Below are 23,258 nucleotides of genomic sequence, written 5' to 3' on the forward strand. Positions count from 1 at the left end.
ATTACCTATTATAAGAAAAGTTCCATGTATGCAGAGACTTTGTCTTGCTTGTTCACTGATGTTTCTACAAAGTCTAGAACACTACCTGATACACAGTAAATCTTCAAGGAGTATTTGTTGAATAAAATACAATGAATGAATCTCCAATTTACAGATAAGGAAATGCGGCTCTGGGAGTTGGAGTAACTTTCCCAAAGTTTTACAGGGTTTCTACAGATGTGCCTGATTCTAAATCCTACTGCCTTTTGCTACAGCAAGGTACTGTCCAAAGAGATTGAAGTGTCAGACAGCAGGCAGGGCTAGATGATGTCCAAGTTTTGGATTTTATCGTGGATGCAATCAAAACCAAAAAGGCGTATAGATCACACTTTCCCCGGAGAGCCCTGAATTTCCAATGGAACAAGATAACTTGAGAAATCTATTGATCTCCCATTTTTGTTATGCTGTACAGGTGGCAAGGATCAATGGGGATTTGTACTCTTCTACCCATGACCTTGCAACCTAAATTTGTATTTTCGCCCAGATTTCCACAGCTTTGCAAGATGCACTGCTCTGAATGCCCACACCTTATTTAACTTAGTGTCACCGTCTGTGACAGCTCTGCTTTCCCAGCTCCTTCCAATTCAGAGAAACGTCTCCCCTTCCGCCTCCTGCTCCCTGCACAGGAAGCCAGCACGTCCCACCCAGCTGTCCTCTCACTGAGCGTCTGACACACACATTGGCCCACAGCCCGCGGAGGGGCGGGGCTTCTGTCTCGGGGGCTCTTCAAAAGGGATCTGAGGTCTGAGCAGCACAACGTTGCTGAAGCACTAGCCCTCTCCCAGCCTCCTTCACTGAGCCTGTGCTTTCCTGCCTGCTTTCTCTTTCCTTTCTGGCTCAGCTTGGGACAGAGGCTCATTCCAAAGGAGGCTCAGGTCTTGGATTTTAGCGGCAGTGATGGAAAAACATGAGAATGTTTCCTGGATCTACCAACAGGAAGTGGAAGATCCATTCAAGAAATACCTGAACAACACCGATGACTACCTAGCTTTGCTCTGCGGGCCTCGGCGCAGCCACCTCTTCCTCCCGGTGACTGTGGTGTATGCTCTGATTTTTGTGGTGGGGATCGCTGGCAATCTCCTGGTGTGCCTGGTGATTCTTCGACACCAGACTATGAAGACACCCACCAATTACTACCTCTTCAGCTTGGCTGTCTCCGATCTCCTGGTCCTGCTTCTCGGGATGCCCCTGGAAGTCTATGAGATGTGGTGCAACTACCCCTTCCTGTTTGGGCCCGTGGGCTGCTACTTCAAGACGGCCCTCTTTGAGACCGTGTGCTTCGCTTCCATCCTCAGCGTCACCACGGTTAGCGTGGAGCGCTACGTGGCCATCCTCTACCCGTTCCGCGCCAAGCTGGAGAGCACCCGGCGGCGGGCCCTCCGGATCCTCGGCATCGTCTGGGGCTTCTCTGTTCTATTCTCTCTGCCCAATACCAGCATCCACGGCATCAAGCTCCACTACTTCCCCAATGGGTCCTTCGTCCCGGGCTCTGCCATCTGTACGGTCATCAAGCCCATGTGGATCTACAATTTCATTATCCAGGTCACCTCCTTCCTCTTCTATGTCCTCCCCATGACGGTCATCAGTGTCCTCTACTACCTGATGGGGCTCAAAGTGAGTATCCAAGCTGGCTGCAACCCTTAGGGCAGCATCCCTTCTTTTTTCTCTGACTCAAAGTTCAAAGAAACATTTAGAACTGGATAAATTCAGAATTGGAAGGCAGCATAGAGAAATATAGGATGAGCTCAGAGGGGAAACTCAGAAGTTAAAGGACTGGCTTCCAACTGGACAAATTAAATAGTAACCACAACTATAAATCATTCCCTTTAACTTACCTTCCGTTATTCTTCCCTCTGTATCTGTGATTCTCAAACCTAGGTGTTCCTACAAATCACCTGGAAACCTCACTATGGTACCCATGTGCAGGTCCCTCCCTCCAGGAAAATCCGACTCAGTAGGTCTGAGGTGGAGCCTCATTTTAAATAGCACAAGGTGCCTGCCTGTGGAGAGACTGTTTCACACCCTGCTGTCTCTTTCCTGCCCTTGCCTGCTTTGCCTGCATTGAAATTTTCCTCTGTACCAACTTGGTCTGAGAAGAAAATAAACTATCCCTGCCTATTTTATACTCCAAGGCAGATACACAGTTTTAAAGTCAGACCCTTCCTTGTGGTTGCTTTGATCCTTTGATTTAAATATCAGACTAAAATGCAAAAATATGACCTGAGTGAGATCACCCTTGACTTCTTTTGAACAGGTGGAGATTGAGGGATGAGGAGATAAACAGAGCACATGAGATGGAGTAGAAGACAGTGTGAATAAGAGATAGCTGGAATTAATAGAAAAGTATCACCTAGTTTGCAATATCTTATAATTAGAGGTTCCTTTCCTGAGCTCATGGTGATAAACTAATTTCTTTCTTTGTTTTTTTCTGGATCTAAATTACCTAAAACTGTTGTTTTGGTTTGTTTTTGATGAAGGTAGGAGTCTATATGATTCCTTTCCTGGTATATTCTGCATCCAGATTCATAGAGGTGAAATCTAACTTTGAGGGTTTTATACCCATTTAAGGAGGTAGGTTGTGTAGGAACTAGTCATGAGACCGTGTAGACTCCCAGGTCTGAAGCTCACATATAACATGCGTTTGTGTTTAGGCAAAGCCACACAATTCTCTCCTGGAGTTAGGTTTTACATTTATAAAATCAAAAGGTTACATCAGGTCATATCTAAGGCTCCTGATAGCTCTAACAGTCTGTGATTCCTTAAAAAAAAAAAAAAAAAAAGGAAAAGGAAATCTGTGAGTGGGAGCATTGTGAATTATAAATGAAAGGAAAACAAAGCAGACATCACATTCACATCATATGCACCAAGATAGCTCTCATACCGTGTATTACGTGATAATTAATATACTCCCATCTCAGTGCATCTCTGAGAAAGGTGTGTGTCAGAAATGAGTGTCCCACAGGTGGTCCTTTCAAATAAGTACTGTGCCTAAGCAGAGTGACAAAGTCTAAGGAAGAAGAATAGATTTTTAAGTACAACAGATATCTGGACATAGGAGTAAATCTAATCAGGTAGAGTGTGCCAGTCTCTTCCTGGAGGGCTGGCCTCTGTAATTCCCAGAGATATGTCAACCCAGACTAGCTCACAATCATCATGTCTTTAGAAAGCCCTGTGCATCCCACTGTGGGGGAAAGTACTTCTGCATAACTCCAAATATCATGAGCCCTGTGAGAAATATCCATCCCAAATTTATCAATACCATCTCTTCAAACAGCAAACAATCACTTGTCGCAGGTCAATTTGGAGGAGATACTTAACATTGAATAGGAAACACATGTTTCCTGCTCTGAGCAATTACTTTAAACATCACTTTGTTCTGCTATCCTGAATCTACGGCTACTTTGTATCAGGAGCTAAGTGACAGCTCAAACAACAGCTTAGAAACCACCCTAGTTTGCTTTGTGTGTGAAGTGCAACTTACAGCATCCTATTCTCAGTAAGGATGAGGTGTTACCCAGAGGACATCAGGAAAGGAACTATCTGCTTAGAATGTCACTTCTATAGGAATTTAAAGATCTTTAGATTGGAAGTCAGAAATAGGCCCTAGTCTATGGCACTGGTCTCAAGGCCTTTGCACCTTTTGCTGTATTTTTGCAGGAAAAGTTCCTTCTGTCTACCACCACAATCCTTTTGCCTTTCTAACTCTCACTTATCCTTTAAATCATACTTCACTCACACTTCCTCCAGGAAGCTCTCCCTGATTCCCTAACTACCTGGTCCCTCTGTATGTGTTCATGATTCCTAGCAACTTCCCATCATGGCATTTGTCACAACTTATAATTCTATATTCGTGGGTTCCTTAACTTCTTCCTCTCCAACTAGACTGTAAGCTCAATGAATGAGTGAATTAGACTAAATTATTTCCTTTATTGCTGGACTTCAGCTTCTCTACCTTCAAAATAGGAGACTTGGAAACATTGTCTCAAAGAGTCTTTTTGATCTAAAAGATTTTAGAGATTCAATCAACTCTCATGAGTATGGATTCTCATGGCAAGTCTAATGATTGAGCCCCACTGCCTTCACAAGACAGGAAACCAAGACTGATGAACTCCCAGGACCAGGGAAAAAGGAGGGGAGCCAGATGTGTGCTCAAAGCTGAGCAATCGGAGCCGCATCCTCATTACAGGACACAAGTCTCCACTAAGCTACTCTCCAGGGTTTGAACTTAAGGGAGATGGGAAACAGGCAATCCCAGGGCAAGCCCTTCCCATGTGGGAAGCTCTCACCTAGTCCTTGTATCTCCCATATGCAGCATTAATGCTTGAGCTGAAGAGGATGGATTAAGAATTATAGCAGAATTCAGCCAGGCTGAACAGGCTTAGACTGATTTTTTTTTTTTAATAAACAGATTTTGTTCAGATTGTACAGGTATTTACAGAAAATCTATGATTATATCTTAGAATGCTAAAGCTATATAAATGAATCACAAACTATATGAATGAAGAGCTGGTGAAATGATTTTAATCAATATAAACAACTGATCAGGATTATATATCAACCTCACATCTCCCCTTCACATTTTATTTTACATAAAAATAGCTAAAAGGAGTGAGGTAGGAAGGGTTCTGAACTTCCTATAGAGTGATGACAATTTTCCTCTCCTATTTTTTGTAAGCTGACTTTTAAATGTTTAGGGGTGAATAGGAATAATTAATAGATAAATATCTAATTGGCCAAACATCTGAAGGGAAATGAAATTATTCAACAAGAAATAAAGCAGCATTTAATACTGGCTAGACAAACTGTTTCGATTCTATTCTACTATGTCAACCCCTACAAATTCTGTTGGAACAATGTATAACACGCGTAAATATTCTGTTTCTTACTCTTCTCCTAGTTGACTAGTTGTGTCACTGTAAGCTAAGGAAGCTAAAATGTAAGTGATGATTAATAGATACATACTTTTTCTTTTCAGTGCAAACTACTCTGCACAAGAAGCCGGTTCATAAAAGCATTGTGTGAACCATTTGCTTGCTGTTTGAAGTAAGGAAATTGTTCCTTGGGGTGGAGAAATTCCCCATGAGAACTGTTAAACCCACCAAAGAAGTGACTAATAGAGCTTAATAATCTTTCATTGTTCTTGCTTATGGACTGGAAGCAAATAATGGAATAACTATCTTGTAATAAAGACAAAATTTTTAAATGGTATAAAATCATTAGAACCCTGAGTAGATTTAACCGAAGATGAGTTAGGAAGATTTGTAGTCTGATGTGTTGCTCTAACCTTAACACAGTGGTTTTCTTCTCAGTGTATCTGGATGCCTCTTTGTATCAGTGCAAGTATAGCTTGTGGGTGAGTGGTGCCATGAGAAGGAGAATTTCTAGAAGGGGCTCAATAATACCCATGAGTGGGCTGACAGCTATAAATAAGTATTTCAAAAAAATGTCTTTCAAGTAAACTCAGGACAATAAAGGACAATAATCAGAATCACAAAATACAAAACATTTTCTTTTTTTTTTTTGGCCATGCTGTGTGAGCCCAGAATCCTAACCACGAGGCAACCAGGGGACTCCCAGAATCACAATATATAACTTCTTGAGTGTCATGTGCCAGCCATTGAGTTAAGAACTACCTGCATTATTTTGTTTTACTATTATATTAATAATATCACCTTTAGTTCCCTCCCATTTATTCCTAATAACTGCACAATATTTTCCCCTATGTCTTTCCAAGTTCTAGGTGACTCCGAAGGCTCAGATCTCACAGAACTTTAATCCCTCACTTTCTGAAGACACAGGTATATGTAGAGAGCACCAGTATATTCAAGAGACAGGTGTCCAGGTTCGTTCATCATCCACATGGATACTGCAGGGCAGTGCAATGCTGAAAGCAACCTGACTTCTAGGTTACATATTTGTTAGGGAGACAGGATATGGATGTGTTGAACTTTGGAGGCAACTTTTAATGATCCTTTCTTCCACATCTTATTTAATTTTAAATATCTTCTCTAAAATATTCTGTAAAAATGCCATCTAGCCCAGGAAGTTCACTGAGTCCTAGAGCAGTCTGTTCCATTGTTGCACATAAGCACACTAATTTCTCCTTTATCTTGAATTGAAATATGCCTCCTTACAACTCAATAAATTGATCCTAATCTACCCTGAGACTATATAAAACAGGTTGAATTTTCCTTCCACTAATGGCCTTAGTTTGTCAGGACTTTCTACGTTGCTAATGAGGGAACTCCAACTCAATCTGACAAAATATGAAAGGGAGCATAGACCTGAAAAATCCAGAGGGAGAGCTGGCTCTTGTGGAAGATTAACCCAGTAAGACGCACGGTGTCAGCGAGGACCTAGCTTTATTTCTGTTTCTTTGCTCTTCTTTCTACGGTATTGGTTTCAACCTCAAAATCTGTACAGCAGTCCACGGGTGGTTCCAAGCACATTCCTTATGGTAAGGAAAAAAATAAAAAGCTCCCTCTGTCAGTTCCAATAAAAGAGAAATGGAACTTTTATTCCTAAATGTATAAGCAAATATCTGAAATCTCATTGGTCTCAATTATCCAATCACTGTGACAGAAGGATAGCAGCCAAGTTATTTAGGGACTAAACCTGGATCTGGAGATGGGATCATTCCCACCCAAATTAATAAGCATGAAATGGAGAAGGAGCAAATCCACTAGGAAAATCAGGGCATGATCAGTAAGACAAGAGGAGAATAAATGCTAGAGAACCAATCAGCAAATATATAATATATTATCTTTTCGATATTTGATAGTGGTTTATCATGAGACCTTAAAGCTTTTCTTATCTGGCGGACTACCCCCAGAAATTAGAAATACATAAACAAAAGCAAAAAAATTCACAACTAGATGAGTGATGTAGATCTTCAGTGCTACGTGAGTTCAGAGGAAGGAGAGGACAACGGGCTACAGTGGCCACAAAAGTCTTCCAGGCGTAGGTGGGACTTGAACTGGGAGAGACTGCATGTACAAGAAATGTTAATATTTGACATTTTCAAATGCTACTTTAAGGATCACTGTATTTTCCAACAAGGAGGAGTGTATTTTAATATCTAAACTCAGAAACACATGCAGCCTTATGGGTAATATTTGTAAAGCAGAGTTTCCCAAATTGTGCTTTTCAAGATGGTACCAGTCATTCCCCTGAAACAGGTTGGGAAGGGTATTGTTTAGTCAAAGAAGCGCTATCCCCTTTGAGCGTAGGAGATATGGGATGTGGAAGGTAGGGATGGAGGAAAGGTGATACACTGTCCCCCATGAAAATGTGTAATGTCCATTAGCATTTTAAGGCTCTGAGAAGACCCACAATAAAGACGATAAACTTTATGAAGCAAAACAATACCTGTTTTTGTTTTCTATTGCCCACCTACCACATAACAGAGGGATTTCATTCTAATGGATGTCTAATAATTATGAATAAATGAATGAATGGAAAACCCTAACATTTTTTAACTTCAGAATTTCTTATTTTTCATGGAATATCTATTAATATACTACAAAACTAGAGTTCTACAGAATAGCATAGGATAAATGGTTGCCTGTAACTTGGCCACAACCATCTACCCAGTTGAGTTAGGTGACCTGGCTCCAACTCCACTTCCAACGTATTGTTAAACATTTAACAAATTCTTAAATTTCTTTAAGTCCAGTTTTTTGCCTGCAAAATGAGTGTTAGAGTCACACTTCTCAGGTCTTAATGGGAGGAAAAAATATTTCCCTTTCTCTGCATCTGTTTGCATTTCGCTTGCAGCTGAAGAAAGACCAACCCCTTGAGGCAGATGAAGTAACTGCAAATATTCAAAGACCATCCAGAAAATCAGTCACTAAAATGCTGTGTGAGTCCTCCAGTTTGTATTTTGTTTGTTTGTTTGTTTAAGAAAAGGAGTTATATTTGGTACTGATCAAGTGCTGCTGGGATTGGGATGGAAATTCTCCTGAAACGTAGTATCATGTTCTGGTCTTCCTTGGCTTACTCAAGCATCCAGGACCTATTTTGCTCTATTTGGTTTTTAAATCTCAGAATAACATACTAAATTGCATCCACTGTAACACACTCTGTTCAGTATTTGGTAAATCATATCCACTCTCAGAGACTTTAAGTGTCTCTTTCCCCCTCTAAAATGAGCAGGTGGTTCTTAACATATTTTGTGTTATGGGTTTCTTTAAAAATATTATGGAAATAGTGAATTCTCCACTCAGAAAACGTACAAATGAAAATACATCAAATGTTTCACAATCCATTTCAGGGGGATCATGAATGCCCTGATACCCATGCTTGGACTCCACGGGATCTTTTACTTCCAGAATGCAAACATCTGGCTAAGAATACTTCTAAGTAGTCATTCCTTCCATGACATTGTATGATTTTATATAAACAGTACACTCTTTTATATAGATAAGATATTTTTAAAACACATCCAGGCACTGATCCACACTCTCCCAAAAGAATGTTATAAGAATATATGATCAGAACTGGTCTAATGAGATACCAATCAGTTAGAGAAAGTCGGTTTATAATATACTTTCTAAGTCAAAACGTGAAGTTTGGAAGAAACAAATCCTCCAGGCTAATATGCGTATGAAACACTCACTGTAACTATGTGATGTCTATGAACCAAAAACAAAAACAAAAACCTGTGAAGTCACTAAAGTATGTTTTTTCAACTCTGCTGATCATCTTGGAAATTTTTTAGCCCCTGTTTGCACCTGACCTGCCCCTTTCTCTTTGAGCATAATCTCTCACAAAAGGACTTGAAGTCTACTCACATTAAAGTCACAATGATAAAATATACTGTGAACTATTTGCCTTTGGGGGCAGAGAGTTTAATTTTAACACAAATTAAAATTTTAACTAGAGGAAATTGTAGGCTGTAGTAAGCAGTTTAGACACTTTTTCTTGGGGGGTAAATCCAGAAGACTCTTCCAGATATTCCGAAAAACCACATCATGCAGGCAGACAACTTACTCTGATTATGTTTAATGCCAACAGGAAACGTATGTACTACTTACTATGGAAAACATCAAATGTGCTCATGAGTACAGAGAATTGTAAAATGAACACCAGAGTACCCATCACCCAGCTTTAAAAGTTAACAGCTCATAGCTAATCTTGTTTCCTCTATATCCCTATCTCTCCTTTAGCCCCTATGAGATTATTTTGAGGTAAATCTCAAGCCTCAAAGGGAAAGGAAAGGAAAGTATTTTACAACTTCAGGAGAGAAAAAAACATACATATTTATATTTGTGGAGATTAAATGCCCCATAGAGAAACTATGGTAGCACAAATCTCTGTTGTGGGAGCTGAAAATAAGAAACTGGAAGGTGCAACTTCCTGCAAATCTGTAATCATTTCAAAATAGAAAAGTACAAACAAACATAAAGAAACTGGAAGGGATTCTGTGCTCTAGCAATTTATAATATGATAGACACATCCCATCCCAATCCAAAGATGCTTGCATTACTCTCATCGTTGTTCGATCTTTCTCTTTCCCCTGACTCTGTATAGACTTTTAAATGATTAAAATCATAGAAACTTCTAATTCTTTTTCTAGAATAACAAGATAAATTCATACGACACTTCATAGTTTGTTATCAATCTATAACTGTAAAGAACACCGAATTGCTTAAACACAATCATTTTACTTATATATCCAGTTTATGTGGTTCCAACAGTCTACTTGCAACATAATTTACTGTCCACAGTAGAATGTTTTCAGCACTTTGAATACATTCAGTACTATTTTAAATATCCTAAAGGAAACTTACATTATATAAGGAATCTTGTACAACCATACGGAAAACTGATTCTCAATTCTATAAAATTCATTCCTATGTTTACATATTCTATGTAGAGGCTTTTTAGGCTCTAGTTGGCCTTTAGCAATTATAACAACAAAAATGGAGGGAAAATGCTAGAAGGAATGGATGAACTCAGATTGGGCACTGTATACCTGTTCTTGCTTTTGACTGCCTTTTACTCTCCCCTTTGTCATACCTTTCCAGTTGTCTTGGTCTTAGTGTTTGCCATCTGTTGGGCCCCATTCCACATTGATCGGCTCTTCTTCAGCTTTGTGGAGGAGTGGACTGAATCCCTGGCTGCTGTGTTCAATCTCATCCATGTGGTATCAGGTAAATGTTTAGCTCGTTTGGGTGCATCACAGGTGTCCAGGTAATTGCAGCTTCTTCATCTTGCTTAGAGCAGTAGGTTCTATCTGTATTTACCAATTTATCATGGGGACCTACTGTACTATAATGAAGACATTTGATTTTTATTTTATTTAAGTACTGATTAGGTATGTTACTGGTTCAAAAGAAAAACACCATATTACTATTTGAGACACTACTTTATGAAAGACCTCAACTGTAAGCTTGATGATTACAGCAGGAAAATGGTCTAAGGAATGATTTCTTTGGTTTTCCTTCCAATGGCCATGTGATCTAATTGGTTCTTATTTATTAAACATCCATGTCCTTGAAATCCTGTATTGTCTTCATCAAGTATTAGATCCTCAAGAAAGCCAGCCAAAGGGTATTCATGGAGCATCAAGGTCTGCTTTTAGGCTACTTCAATGCTGCTTGTTAGGGACACCATAGAATATGGGGGAGAGTGGTGGAAAGGTTGCTAAATCAGAGGACCTGGGTTTGCATCTCAATACCACCATGAATATTCTGAGTGACATGCAGAATATGGATTCCTTCTTGCCAAAGTTTCCTCAACTGTAAAGTGCCCATAATGCCTGCTCTATATACACCACAGGCTGATGGTAAGAAGCAAATAAAATAATAGCTATCAAAGAACTTTTTAAGCTGTAAAATGCTATAGTCTGTCTATCTTCCTACAACCATCACAAGTTTGTAAAGTAGATATTATCATCCACATTTTTTGATTACAGTTCTACAAAGAAGAAATGACTTGTCCAAAGATACTCAATTGGCAAAAAGTAAAAAGAAGATTCAAGCCCAAGTCATCTAACTTAAGTCTAGGGTCCTTTCCTCTAAAATGGAGCAAAGAATGGCCACCTGAGTCTTTCTTTCTCGGTCAGCGAAACTATTAGCCTTAGGTTCAGACCACTTCTGTTCCTCTGCCTCTGCTAGTCACTGGCTGGTTCTGCGAGCTCCTTATCAAAGACATCATTAGGGAAGAATGATAAATCAGTTTGTGCATGTTAAGCTCTTGATGTGCACTGAGCAAAAACAAGAGCACTCATATGTATACTGAATACCATATATATGATCTATTTTCTACAACCATCTTTTCTGTACTCAGCAGGGCTTGTGTACAGCTTATACCTGGACATTAGGACTTCCCTCCATGTTAAACTATTTATTATTCTGGGCAAAAACTCAAAAATGTTTATAGCACTGATCTTTGTGGTTAGTCTGAGAAAATGGGAGTGTTTAAACAATATATACACTACTATATATAAAATAGATAACTTATTAGTCCTTATTAGGACCTGCTATATAGCACAGGGAACTCTACTCAATAGTCTGTAATGGTCTATATGGGAATAGAATCTTTTTTTTTTTCATATTTTTGAAGAATATTTAACAGCATAGGTAAATGTTTATGACAAAATATTAATGTTAAAAACACAGGGTACAAATTATATATAATAATGATTCCAATTTTGTAATATCCACATATATCAAACTTTGTTATAGATGCATAGTATTCTTTATATATATATATATATATATATTAAGAACTTTTATTGAGATACAGTTAACATACAATAAACTGCATGTATTTAGAGCATACTATTTCATATCCCAATCTCCCAGTTCATTCCCCCCCAACCCTCCCCACTTTCCCCACTTGGTGTTCATATGTTTGTTCTCTACATCCGTGTCTTTATTTCTGCCTTGTAAACCAGTTGATTTGTACCATTTTTCTATAGTCTGCGTGTATGTGTTAATATACAATATTTGTTTTTCTCTTTCTGACTCACTTCACTCTGTATGACAGCTTCTAGGTCCATCCATGTCTCTAAAAATGTCCCAGTTTCATCCCTTTTTACAGCTGAGTAATATTCCATTGTATATATGTACCACATCTTTTTTATCCATTCATCTGTTGATGGATATTTAGGTTGCTTCCATGTCCTGGCTATTGTAAATAGTGCTGCAATGAACATTGGAGTGCATGTGTCTTTTTGAATTATGGTTTCCTCTGGGTATATGCCTAGCAGTGGGATTGCTGGGTCATATGGTAACTCTATTTTTAGTTTTGCAAGAATCTTAAAAAGGGTGGATATATGTATAACAGATTCACTTTGCTAACATTGTAAATCAACCATACTCTAATAAAAAATTTTTAAAAATAAAATATTCTTAAAGAAAATTGGAAAACACACAAGATCACATGAGGCTTGACTAGCTGAATACACTTCTCCAGTGGCATCAAGACAACCATTTTAAGATTCTCAAGTTGTGCATTTACAATAACATTTTCATGTTAAGATATAATTTCTCCCTCCCCCACCTTGCCAACCAGATGATGTCTAAACCTCTTAAATACTATCCCCCAAGTGGCCCCAACTAGCTTCTGACCCTCAAGTTATAGAATTTTCATTCATAAACCATATATTTGTCAAAATGGTGAATTGGGGATTTCCGCACATTCTGCATTATTCCTGCACAATAATCATTCCTGCTGTGGCACACTGGTGCATGCGATGCCTTCTACTTGCAGTACTCTCTCCTCTCTTCCCCAATATCTAAAACCCATTTCATGGTATGACTAGAGTCCAATCACCCCCATTAAATATGTCATGACCACTAGAGTTCTTGTGTTTATGCCATTCTGTCAACTTCCACAGCATGACTGTTGACATCACATATTTGCTCTTTTCTGAACAGATACGGTTTGGTTTCATTCTTTTGTACATTACAAAATTTAGGCATAAATCTTATCTCTGTAATACTATTCCAAGTCCTTGGAGAACAAAGTCTAAATCCACTACCTTCCAATATGCCTCAAAGTCATATAATGAATTCAATTGGCATTTCTTTATTGAACAAATTAACAGTCTATAGAAATATTCCCCTTCTACATTCCTCCCTGCCCGATTCTGTCCACAGGGCACATGGCACTCTGAATATCCTGAACTATATAAGAGGACAACAATGACTATGCTGAGGACAGCACCTATCACTTGTTTTACATTCTTAATTATTCTCAGCCCTCCTGTGGACAGTATCTCAGCTTTATCCTTACAATAATCCAGGGAGGTGGGTTAAAACAATATTATCATTCCCATTTCACAGAGAAAAAGAAATTGAAGTGTCACTTCTATCCAGGATCACAGAATAAGCAAAGGTCAAGATCAGATAATAAGCCCTCTGATTCTCAACCTTAAGCTTCCCTTGAGCCTTGAGAAAATAAAATAGTATATTGATAATAAAGGAAATGTGTATATCAACCAAGAAAATGGCAGTGTGCAAGGCATTTGGTGGAGAAAACAAATGGAAAAATACAAATATTCAATAAGACTGGAAACAAGGTGGGAAGATTCATTGAGGAGAAAGCTAGGTAGGGAGAGGACACTGGGGATGCTTCTTTGAAGAGCTATTAGCATTAGAAGTAGTCTCACCAGAGACTGTGACTTGACTGACTTACTATTCCTCCATTATGTACAGTTTCAAATTATAGATTTAAACAAACCTCCAATGAGATAAAAACATTTCTCTTTCCTTTGATACTTAAGCATCTTTTGTTAATGCTATGGGGACATGTTCTTTAATTAAACAAGTGGGGATCAAAGGAAGTGCCAAACATCTCAGAGAGATCCCATGCCAGCCTCAATTTTTCCAAGACTCTTTAATCTTTCTGAGTTTGATTCCTAAGTACACAGGTGGTAGATCTGTTCAGAGCATTTTGTATTCTCAATTAGAGTCTTGTATATATTATCACTTCCAAAAGAGGCAATCAGAGGGATTTGAGACCTTTGTTAAATATTCGTGTCATACCTGTCATACTTCTCCCTCAATTTTCCTCGACATGTCTCTTAATCTCCTGTGTTCCAGGTGTCTTCTTCTACCTGAGCTCAGCTGTCAACCCCATTATCTACAACCTATTCTCTCGCCGCTTCCGAGCAGCATTCCGGAACGTGACCTCTCCTTCCTGCAAACAGCGGCTCTCCCAGAACCACCCACATGGGCCATCTGCACAGCGGAACACCTTCCTGACAGAATGTCACCTTGTGGAGCTGACTGAAGATGTGGGTCCCCAGTTCCCTTGTCAGCTGTCCATCTGCAGCTCTCACCTCCCCAGAGCTCTCTGTACAGGACAGGCACCGAAAAGAGAACTCTCAAAGAGTTGACATTCCTCTATGGCTCCACGCAGCAGGGAGGGACATCCCATAACTTATGCCTTCTTATATGATATTAAGGAGGTAAAGTGATTCTTAGAACTTATATATTCAATTCTAGTTTTTTTTTTTTTTAACAAATGTGAAAATTGCTACTTAAATCTGGATCTAAAACCCAGAACCTCTTGATTTTTAGTTAACGTCCCACTATCTTAACTGCTTCATGTCCCTTTACTAGCTCATGGAAAGAACATGACTAGCAAATCATGGCACCTATGCTTTGAGTCATTTCCACAATTGGGAGTGGTTTGTCCTGTTATTCACACTCTGAGTCAGGCTGTCATTCTTACAACCAGTGGTTCCTGTGAGACACAGAGGGAGACTTGGAGATGCTGTTTATATGATTTGAGGGGTCCATGCCAGTTCTTCAACAGCAAGCTCTTTACCCTCCTGCCTCATATTGTGCCATTGTAATGTGATTCCTTGGAGTCCTGAAGCCTTTGACTTTAAGAGTCCTCTTGATAACATAGGAAAGCTCCTCAGAACTATTATTTCCACCATCCCAATCCCTAAGTCATTATCAGACATTCCTCACCAGGGGTGGAATCAGATGCAAGCTGCACTTAGAGAAGAATGGAAGAGGAAGAAGGCTATGATGGAAGGTCCAAAGAGTCAAACCATACCAAACATAAACTTTGTTGTTTCATAATTCTGGTCTAGACTTGGATTTCTAATGACTTATGTCATAAGTAGACAGAGGTACATCTACTGTCTCAGAACAGAGACCAGTCAAATGGTAATTACCGGTCTCAAATCCATGACTTCCCTACTTAATCCTTCATTACCTCTATAACACTTGTCACTCATATAATATGGGTAAAATCTACCTTCCAGACTCATCTTCCATTGTGTCATCACAAATACTATATATTTCTACTTAAATTGAATTACTTCCTCTTATGAAAACACACCCCAGTTTCCCCAGCTGCTTATTTTTGCTTATGGAATGCCCTCTAAATCTCCAACCTCCATCCAACACAATCCTACCCATTCTTCAATGTCCAGCTCAAAGTGGTACCTCTTCTATGAAACTGTGCTTGATTTATTCAAATAGAAGTGGTATCTGACTTTTCTATCAATTTATGTCTCTTAAGCTCTTTCTTCACACTGCTTTGTATTTCCATGATTTATATTCTTGTTTTGCCAGAACATAAATTTGTCAAAGGCATGAACTATCCTGTGTTCCTTGTTGCTATTACTGGAATCCTAACAATATATTGATCACAATGGTAGATGTTCAATAAACATGTGGTAAGTGAGTTGACCTCACATTACAATGTACTGAGCCAAAAAACAGCTCCAAATGAAACCATGTTAAAGAGCTGAAAGACTAAGAGTCTGTTTCTGACAGGGACATCTGACCTTCAGTTGGCCATTTAATCAGCCGTGATTATAACGGCATGCCTGCTGTGCCTGCCATGTGAGAAGGCTCTTCTCAGCCCCAGGCTTTACTGAAACATGCAAGCTCTAGCTTTTAGTCTCTGAATTTTCCTCAAGCTGAATGAACCTTTCCACTAATAAATGAGAATATTGGTCTCTGACATCATTCCCTAACTGAACAGTCATCTTCAAAGTGATTCAATACATTTTTAAAATCTCTTCGCTAATTATAAGTCAACTTTAATGAATCTGAATTCTTAGTGGTTTATGCTGGTGAGCAGAAATTCTCTGGCCATTTAAGGATTAAGTTGAAAAGACTCAACAAAACAAAAGCCTCAAAAAATGGAGGAGAAGTGAGTTTCCTTCTTGCCTTTTGAAGGTCTAGTATGATTGTTATGGTGAACATCAACTCCAAATGACCAGAAGTAAAATTGATGCTGTTGTAGCTGGATGGATAGAAAATGAAACAACACTAAAACAGAAGCTAGTAATTTGGTTGCTTCATTAAAACGTTGGTCTCTTTTCTTTCTCCTTGTCTTTTTTCTCTCAAAAATTTATATCCAAAAACATTATAATTAATTCTTTCATTCAACAAACTTTCAGAACCCATCAGGTAATGTGCATTGTGGCACCACCTGGCCTTTAAATTATACATATAATAGAAGAAATGATTACTTTTTAAAATCATTACAAAATTAATGGTTTAAATCTAATTGTGAAGTGTGCCACAAAATCCAAATACAAATACTATGGGGCTATACAAAAAAGTTGTTTGACCAAGTCAGAGGGAAAGAGGTTTAATTAAGCCTAGCACTAAAAACGGGGGGAAAAAGTGTTAATTAAGGTTTTATCTATATAGACATACATACACATGCACATATATACATATAGGAAGCTTGTATTTAAAATGAAAATTGAAATACCACAAGTCCTAGAGTTAGCGTATATAATAGTTCACAAAAAATTAGTAGAATAAAGGGAGAAACTAAAACTGAATTGTTCAATGTCACTCAATAACGGACCTCATCATCTCCTCGTGAATTCCTTGTAATTGCTGAATTTCAGAATAATGACAGAAGAGGCCACATAGTAAACATGATTCATAAAGTATTGGTAATTAACTTTTCTGCAACTTTTGAGCTCTCTAGTAATTCACAAAGTTAGTGAACTGAAGCAATGACATTCAAAATGTTGCTTGCCAAATTAGTTTGGCCCAAGGGACAACAGAGATTATTAATCTGAGACCCATGGACAAGTTTCAGAAGGTACAGGAATCCCCTGAAATTGTATTCATAATTCTTAGTGTGTACTTTTTTTTTCTTGTAGAGAAGGTTTATAGCTTTGATTAGTGCTTCAAAGTAGTCTATGACTTAAATTATTATAATCACTATTCTAAAGGGCCCTTAACAGTCTTACATAAAGACACTCTCTTAATGCATGAACTACAGTTGAATGAAAGGCACTGCAGGATAATTAAAAAGCATCATTATTCTGATGTAATAGTCCAGTATGTATAAGAATTAGCTGTTTAGTGGTGTGCTGCCTTGGATTGGCTTGCAAAAGTTTATTCTTACATATTTAGGAATTTTGAGAGGATGTCATCCAATGATTGGTGGCTTGAAATCAGCCAGAGTAGAAATATTTATACCATAGAAATTGGCAAATGCTGCCCATTAGAGAGCTAGCTTATCACCACACCCCAACTATCAATATGCTGGCAATCTGTCACCTTGCTGGAATATATGTGATTTGTTTGCAGAATAGATCCCCAATAGCACCATTTGGGTGACCACTTAAAGTTGCAGTTAACTCATTGAAAAAAAATAGTCAATGGACCAGATTTTGGCCCAGAGGTAAGAGATAAAATAAGCTAAAGCATACTAATTATGACATGAAAGCCTCATCAGCATTTTATAATTAACCTAGAGTGGAAGAATTACCCTTGGCTGCTGTCCATTAATATTAGTGCAGAAAATAGCAACAGATCTACTTTTCTTCCCTATACATCTGTTTTTAAATATCCCACAGGATTCATTGTAAAAAGATGCAAAATTTCTACATTCTCTCTGCTTGACTAGAGACCTCATTTTTTAAATATGTGGAAAGGTGCCATATAAACATTATAAGGAAGCTTAATCTTGTCCAGGTTTATGCGAGCCAAGTGAAGTTTCAGCTCACCTAAACAATCTATTCCTTCCCTTTTTTTCATCTCTTTAAATGATTACACCACATTTAAACTCTACATTAGATTTACATATATGTTATACTTTGGAAATATTTTCTAGGTAATGTCATCATTTGAAAGTTTCAACTAATCTAACATGGCCTAGAAATTGTTGCATATACCCAAATTATACTACTGCCCGTGAAATATATACACTGTGAAAAAATACATAACATGAATTGAGTAGGCTAGAATGGTTAGACTGAGCTTGTTTAAAAAAAAAGAGACTAATTTCAAAAACATGAAATTACTTGTATGTTAAGAAGGCCACGTTAATGCATAGATAAGAATGTTTTGTTAGTAAAAAGATATTTTGAAAATATGCCTTAATAAGGCTTGGGTAAAGCTTGCCCATTTGAATTTTATATCAATGGAAGGAATATCATAATTTCATTCTTCCCTCTGTAAACACTGAACATTTTAATACTGATCCTAACTTGATTACCAATTCTTCAACAATAGAAATGGAAACAAGTTTTACTTCATAACATTCATTTGTACTCTTAGCTCGGTACGTTCTCACAGCTTCACTAAGAGGGAGGTATTGCTGTTATTCCCCCTTGATGGTTAAATAAGACTTAGCCTCACTTTACACTTGGGAAAATAGACAAGTAAGCACCAAGTCTGAGTGAGACGGACAGCAGTGTTTATGTCTCACTCACATATCTGCAAGTTAGCTGGACTGCTTCCACTCCAGTCCAGGCTGAGGCACTGACAGACCCAGTGACCACCTGGAGTATGTGCTCCTCATGGCAAACAAGTCACATGGCCAATCCCAAAGTTAGGGGGCCCAGCAGGATACCCCAATTGCCATGAGGTCCTGGCCCCACCAAGGGTGGGAGGTATAACACTACCAGAGGGAGTGAAACGTTGGGGCTAGGGACACACAACTAGTAACCAGTACAGTCAGTGTGAACCCAGAACTACCTGACTCCAATGTCTGAGTTCCCCCATTTCACTACACTGATTCCACATGGAACTCTATTTCATTGCCATTACTGAAAAAGCCTCTCAGTTTAATGTCATCCCCAAATATTACCTCTTCATTGCTTCCCACTAAATTACTAATACAGATGGGAGAGCAAACACAGAAGTCAAGGGCATGAACACTGGAGCCGGATGCCTGTGTTGAAATCTTACATCCTGGCTGTAAGATGATTAGTGGTGTGACCTTGGGCAGGTTACCTAATCTCTCTGTGGCCCAGTCTCCCTGTCTATAAAATGGACATAATGACAGTATCTATATCAGACTGGTGACATAAGGATTAAATAAGTTAATATATGATTTGTAACACTCTTAGGACAGTGTCTAACACCTAGGAAGTGCTATAATAAGTGTGGGAAAATGATACAGAGGAATGAGAACATTTGTTTCATGAAGATATACATTTTTTAACACTATCTCATTTTGTTTGCACTTTTTAGAAACTGTTACTCTCTTTGGCAGCATTCAAATGTAAGATGATTTAAATGAGCTCTACACCAAGAAATGTGTCAGGCATTCATTCATTTATTTATTTATTATAGACATTTCCACCAGATAAACAAACTGCCCAAGATACCATCACCAACTCCTAAGATTTCATTAATAATGAAGGTATAAATATGTATTAAAGACTGTTTCTGTGTTATATGAAAGATGAATCAGTATTACGATAGGGCAGTCAGCAAAACCACAAGGTACCCTGGCTGCTAAGGAGTGCCATGCATATTAATTTTTTCTGAAGGCCTTCAGCCTGTCTTCATCTAGGGAATTAAATGTCTGATTTTTGGCTTTCAGAATTAGAGGACAGGGCTAAGGCTCCAACTAATGTGATCATTCTAGCATAAATACCAAGCTCGGAGATGAATAACAAGGAGACGACACTGGAGTATTAACTGTTACACTATTTCCGGTACATGTAGAAAAGGATGTGTAGCTGCATCCTTGAATCTCAATATCAAATTTACATCATGTGTGACTATTTTATTGAACACTTACTAGGAGGCAGCTACTGGACCATGTGCTTGACATCTTCATCAAGTAAATCTCATAACAATCCCCATTTGACAGATGAGATAACTGAGGCTTGACGATAACTGAGCTGCCATTCATACAAACAAATAAATGAAAAGGCCTGGAATCAAAGGCCTTTTCTGATCTAGAAACTTATTAACTGCTATACATCTATACTCTATTCAGTGCCTCACCCAGTAAATACTAAATACACGTCAAGTGGCAGACAGTGAGCTAGATCTAAAATCACAGAGAATGAATAACAAATAAGTCCTTATCCTCAACTGAATCTTTGGTTATTCAAATTTACTGACTGAAAGGAAATTTATATTCATTTTTTCATTATATATTCTTAACTATGACCCTGACTGAATAAAGCCACATAGCCTGTTTTAAACTCCTGTATAACTTATGAAATTTATAGAAATTTAGAAAATGGAGCCTTCAAGATCACCTGGCCCAACATTTCTTTCATATACCCATAATACTTATTGAGATGTTTTCCAGCTACCGTACTAAGAGCTTTATATTTCTCATCTGATTTAACCTTTCCAACAATACTAAGAGATGAGTATTATTACAATCTTCATTCATAGAAGAAAAATACATTGAAACAGAGAAGTTAAGTGACGTGCCCAGGGACACACAGCTAATAATTGTTGAAAATGAGGTTTAACTCCAGCTCTGAGCTACAAATCTATATCACCTACCTAAAGCACACAAAAAAAAGGTGGTTGTCTGAGATAAAATAGTGAGTGACAAGGCTGATATCAGAACTGACTTCCTCTCACTCTAGTTCATGGTTCCTCCCATATCTCACTGTATTTGAATGAATGGGGAGAACCCACAGCTTGGATAATTCAGAAAATAAAGCATAATCTAAAAGCAGTATAATTCTTACACTTATAATATTGGTCTTTCAATCTCATTAAAGAGGATTTCAACAATAGGTTTATGTCTGTTTGATTAGCTATAAAATTAGTGTGTATTCTCTACATACAGATCAATTCTTGACAGCAGCTTATAGTTTTAAAACATACCTAGGTAACTGTTACATGGCTCATGGTAAGATTTAAAAAGAAGGAGAGGGAGAAGGAGAAGAATCATCTAAATCACATTTTGACTCAAACTGAAGAAATTTCTAAGAATCTAGGTTAAATCTGTCCCCTGTAATTTTTGTTTACTGGAGCTGTCATTACACTGTGGTGTAAAATGAAATAAAAATTGCACCAGTCACTTGTTAAAAATAGCAAGAAAAACTTTTTTCAAGACTAGTGAAATAAGGGACAGAGGCTATTGCAATGGAGGGGAGAGACTGCACTCAACTCAAATATAAGACGATCATGTGGGGATTTATGGACAAAGACCAGGGTGAGGAATTGGATATAAAATTACTAAGGAGAACATGGTTAGGTATCAACGAGACGGGAGGGGAAGAGCAAATTGAATAGATAAAGGATAGAGGAAAAGAGCTTGATTGATACCCCATAGTAAGAAGGATGATCTATAAACTGACTTAGCGGGATTCTTTGCTACAACTAGACTCGGACAAAGATGGGGGCCAAGGACAGGCCATATCAAAAAGAGGGCTCAAAGGAGGCTGATGAAAGTTTGGTCAAGGAGAGCAACCTTGTCAATGGCTTTCAGGGGTTAACAATGGCAACGGGAGGACCCTGTGGCAGATAGAGAAAGGTCTCAAGTGTTACATGTGCTGGGCCCTGGAATGTGATGCTCAGAAAAGTTGTGACTTCTCTGAAATTCTTCCATTCATCTTCTTGAGAGAGACAAAGATGGAAAGATATTTATCACAAGAAATTAGTTCATGTGTTTATGAAGGCGGAGAAGACCCAGGAGAGCTTGTAGTGTGGTCACAGAGTCTGGGAGTGAAAGCCCGAGAACCAGCAGAGGCAGGACCATGGTATAATTCCCAGCCCAAGGACAGCTCAATCAGTCAAGCAGGCAAAGTTCCCTCTTAACTCAGCCTTTTTGTTCTATTCAGGTCTTCAATTGATTGGATGTGGCCCACTCACATTAGAGAGGGCAATATGCTTTACTCAATCTACTAATTCAAACAAATTCATATGTTAATCACATTTAGAAATACCCTCATAGAAACACCCAGAATACAGTTTGACCAAATGTTTGGACCCCTCCATGATCCAGTCAAGGTGACATAAAATTAACCATCACAGGACTCATGCGTACTTTCACACACTCACTTCTGTGGAGCCAGGAAATTTTTCTCCAGTGGTTTCACTTTCTTCAGTGGATTAAGTCCTTTTCATCTTTAATATGAATAGTGTCTCACTTCCACTCCACTCCCTGACGGTGTCACTGGAAACAGCCACTCATCTCTAGGCCTTGAATTAATTTCTGCCTCAAAAAATCCCTTCTCTCTCGCTTTTTTTTTTTTTTTTTTGTTAAAGAACTTTTATTGAGATAGAGTTAATATACAATAAACTGCATATATTTAGAGTGTACAATTTGGTATCCATATCTCCCAGTTCATTCCCCCAACCCTCCCCGCTTTCCTCACTTGGTGTCCGTATGTTTGTTTTCTACATCTGTGTCTCTATTTCTGCCTTGCAAACCGATTGATTTGTACCATTTTTGGATAGTCCACATATATGTATTAATATGCAATATTTGTATTTCTCTTTCTGACTCACTTCACTCTGTATGATAATCTCTAGGTCCATCCACGTCTCTAAAAATGTCCCAGTTTCATTGCTTTTTACAGCTGAGTAATATTCCATTGTATATATGTACCACATCTTCTTTATCCATTCATCTGTTGATGGACATTTAGGTTGCTTCCATGTCCTGGCTATTGTAAAGAGTGCTACAATGAACATTGGAGTTCATGTGTCTTTTTGAATTATGGTGTTCTCTGGGTATATGCCCAGCAGTAGGATTGCTGGGTCATATGGCAACTCTATTTTTAGTTTTAAAAGGAACCTCCATACTGTTCTCCATAGTGGCTGTATCAATTTATGTTCCCACCAACAGCACAAGAACGTTCCCTTTTCTCCACACCCTCTCCAGCATTTACTGTTTGTAGATTTTCTGATGATGCCCATTCTAACCAGTGTGAGGTGAAACCTCATTATAGTTTTGATTTGCATTTCTCTAATAATTAGTGATGTTGAGCAGGTTTTCATACGCCTCTTGGCCATCTATATGTCTTCTCTGGAGAAATGCCTATTTAGCTCTTCTGCCCA

At 38.4% G+C, this 23,258-nt stretch overlaps 1 protein-coding gene across 1 annotated transcript; it reads left to right on the forward strand.

The window, feature by feature from the left end:
• Positions 1-828: 828 nt before the first annotated feature.
• NMUR2 (neuromedin U receptor 2) lies at positions 829-15,173 on the forward strand. Its single transcript, XM_057749351.1, has 4 exons — positions 829-1,653; positions 7,816-7,900; positions 10,068-10,193; positions 14,094-15,173. Exons 1-4 carry the CDS (start codon positions 937-939, stop codon positions 14,387-14,389), a joined length of 1,224 nt encoding a protein of 407 aa, XP_057605334.1. The 5' UTR covers positions 829-936; the 3' UTR covers positions 14,390-15,173.
• Positions 15,174-23,258: the final 8,085 nt, after the last annotated feature.

The sequence above is a fragment of the Hippopotamus amphibius genome, chromosome 1 (genome assembly GCF_030028045.1).
Source record: "Hippopotamus amphibius kiboko isolate mHipAmp2 chromosome 1, mHipAmp2.hap2, whole genome shotgun sequence".
Taxonomy (NCBI): domain Eukaryota; kingdom Metazoa; phylum Chordata; class Mammalia; order Artiodactyla; family Hippopotamidae; genus Hippopotamus; species Hippopotamus amphibius.

Bases quoted from the DNA above. Each gene is read 5' to 3' on its own strand.
- NMUR2 (XM_057749351.1), top strand. From the start codon at position 937: ATGGAAAAACATGAGAATGTTTCCTGGATCTACCAACAGGAAGTGGAA. The intron at 1,654-7,815 runs GTGAGTATCCAA...TTTCGCTTGCAG, and splicing joins ACTACCTGATGGGGCTCAAA to CTGAAGAAAGACCAACCCCT. The intron at 7,901-10,067 runs GTGAGTCCTCCA...ATACCTTTCCAG, and splicing joins ATCAGTCACTAAAATGCTGT to TTGTCTTGGTCTTAGTGTTT.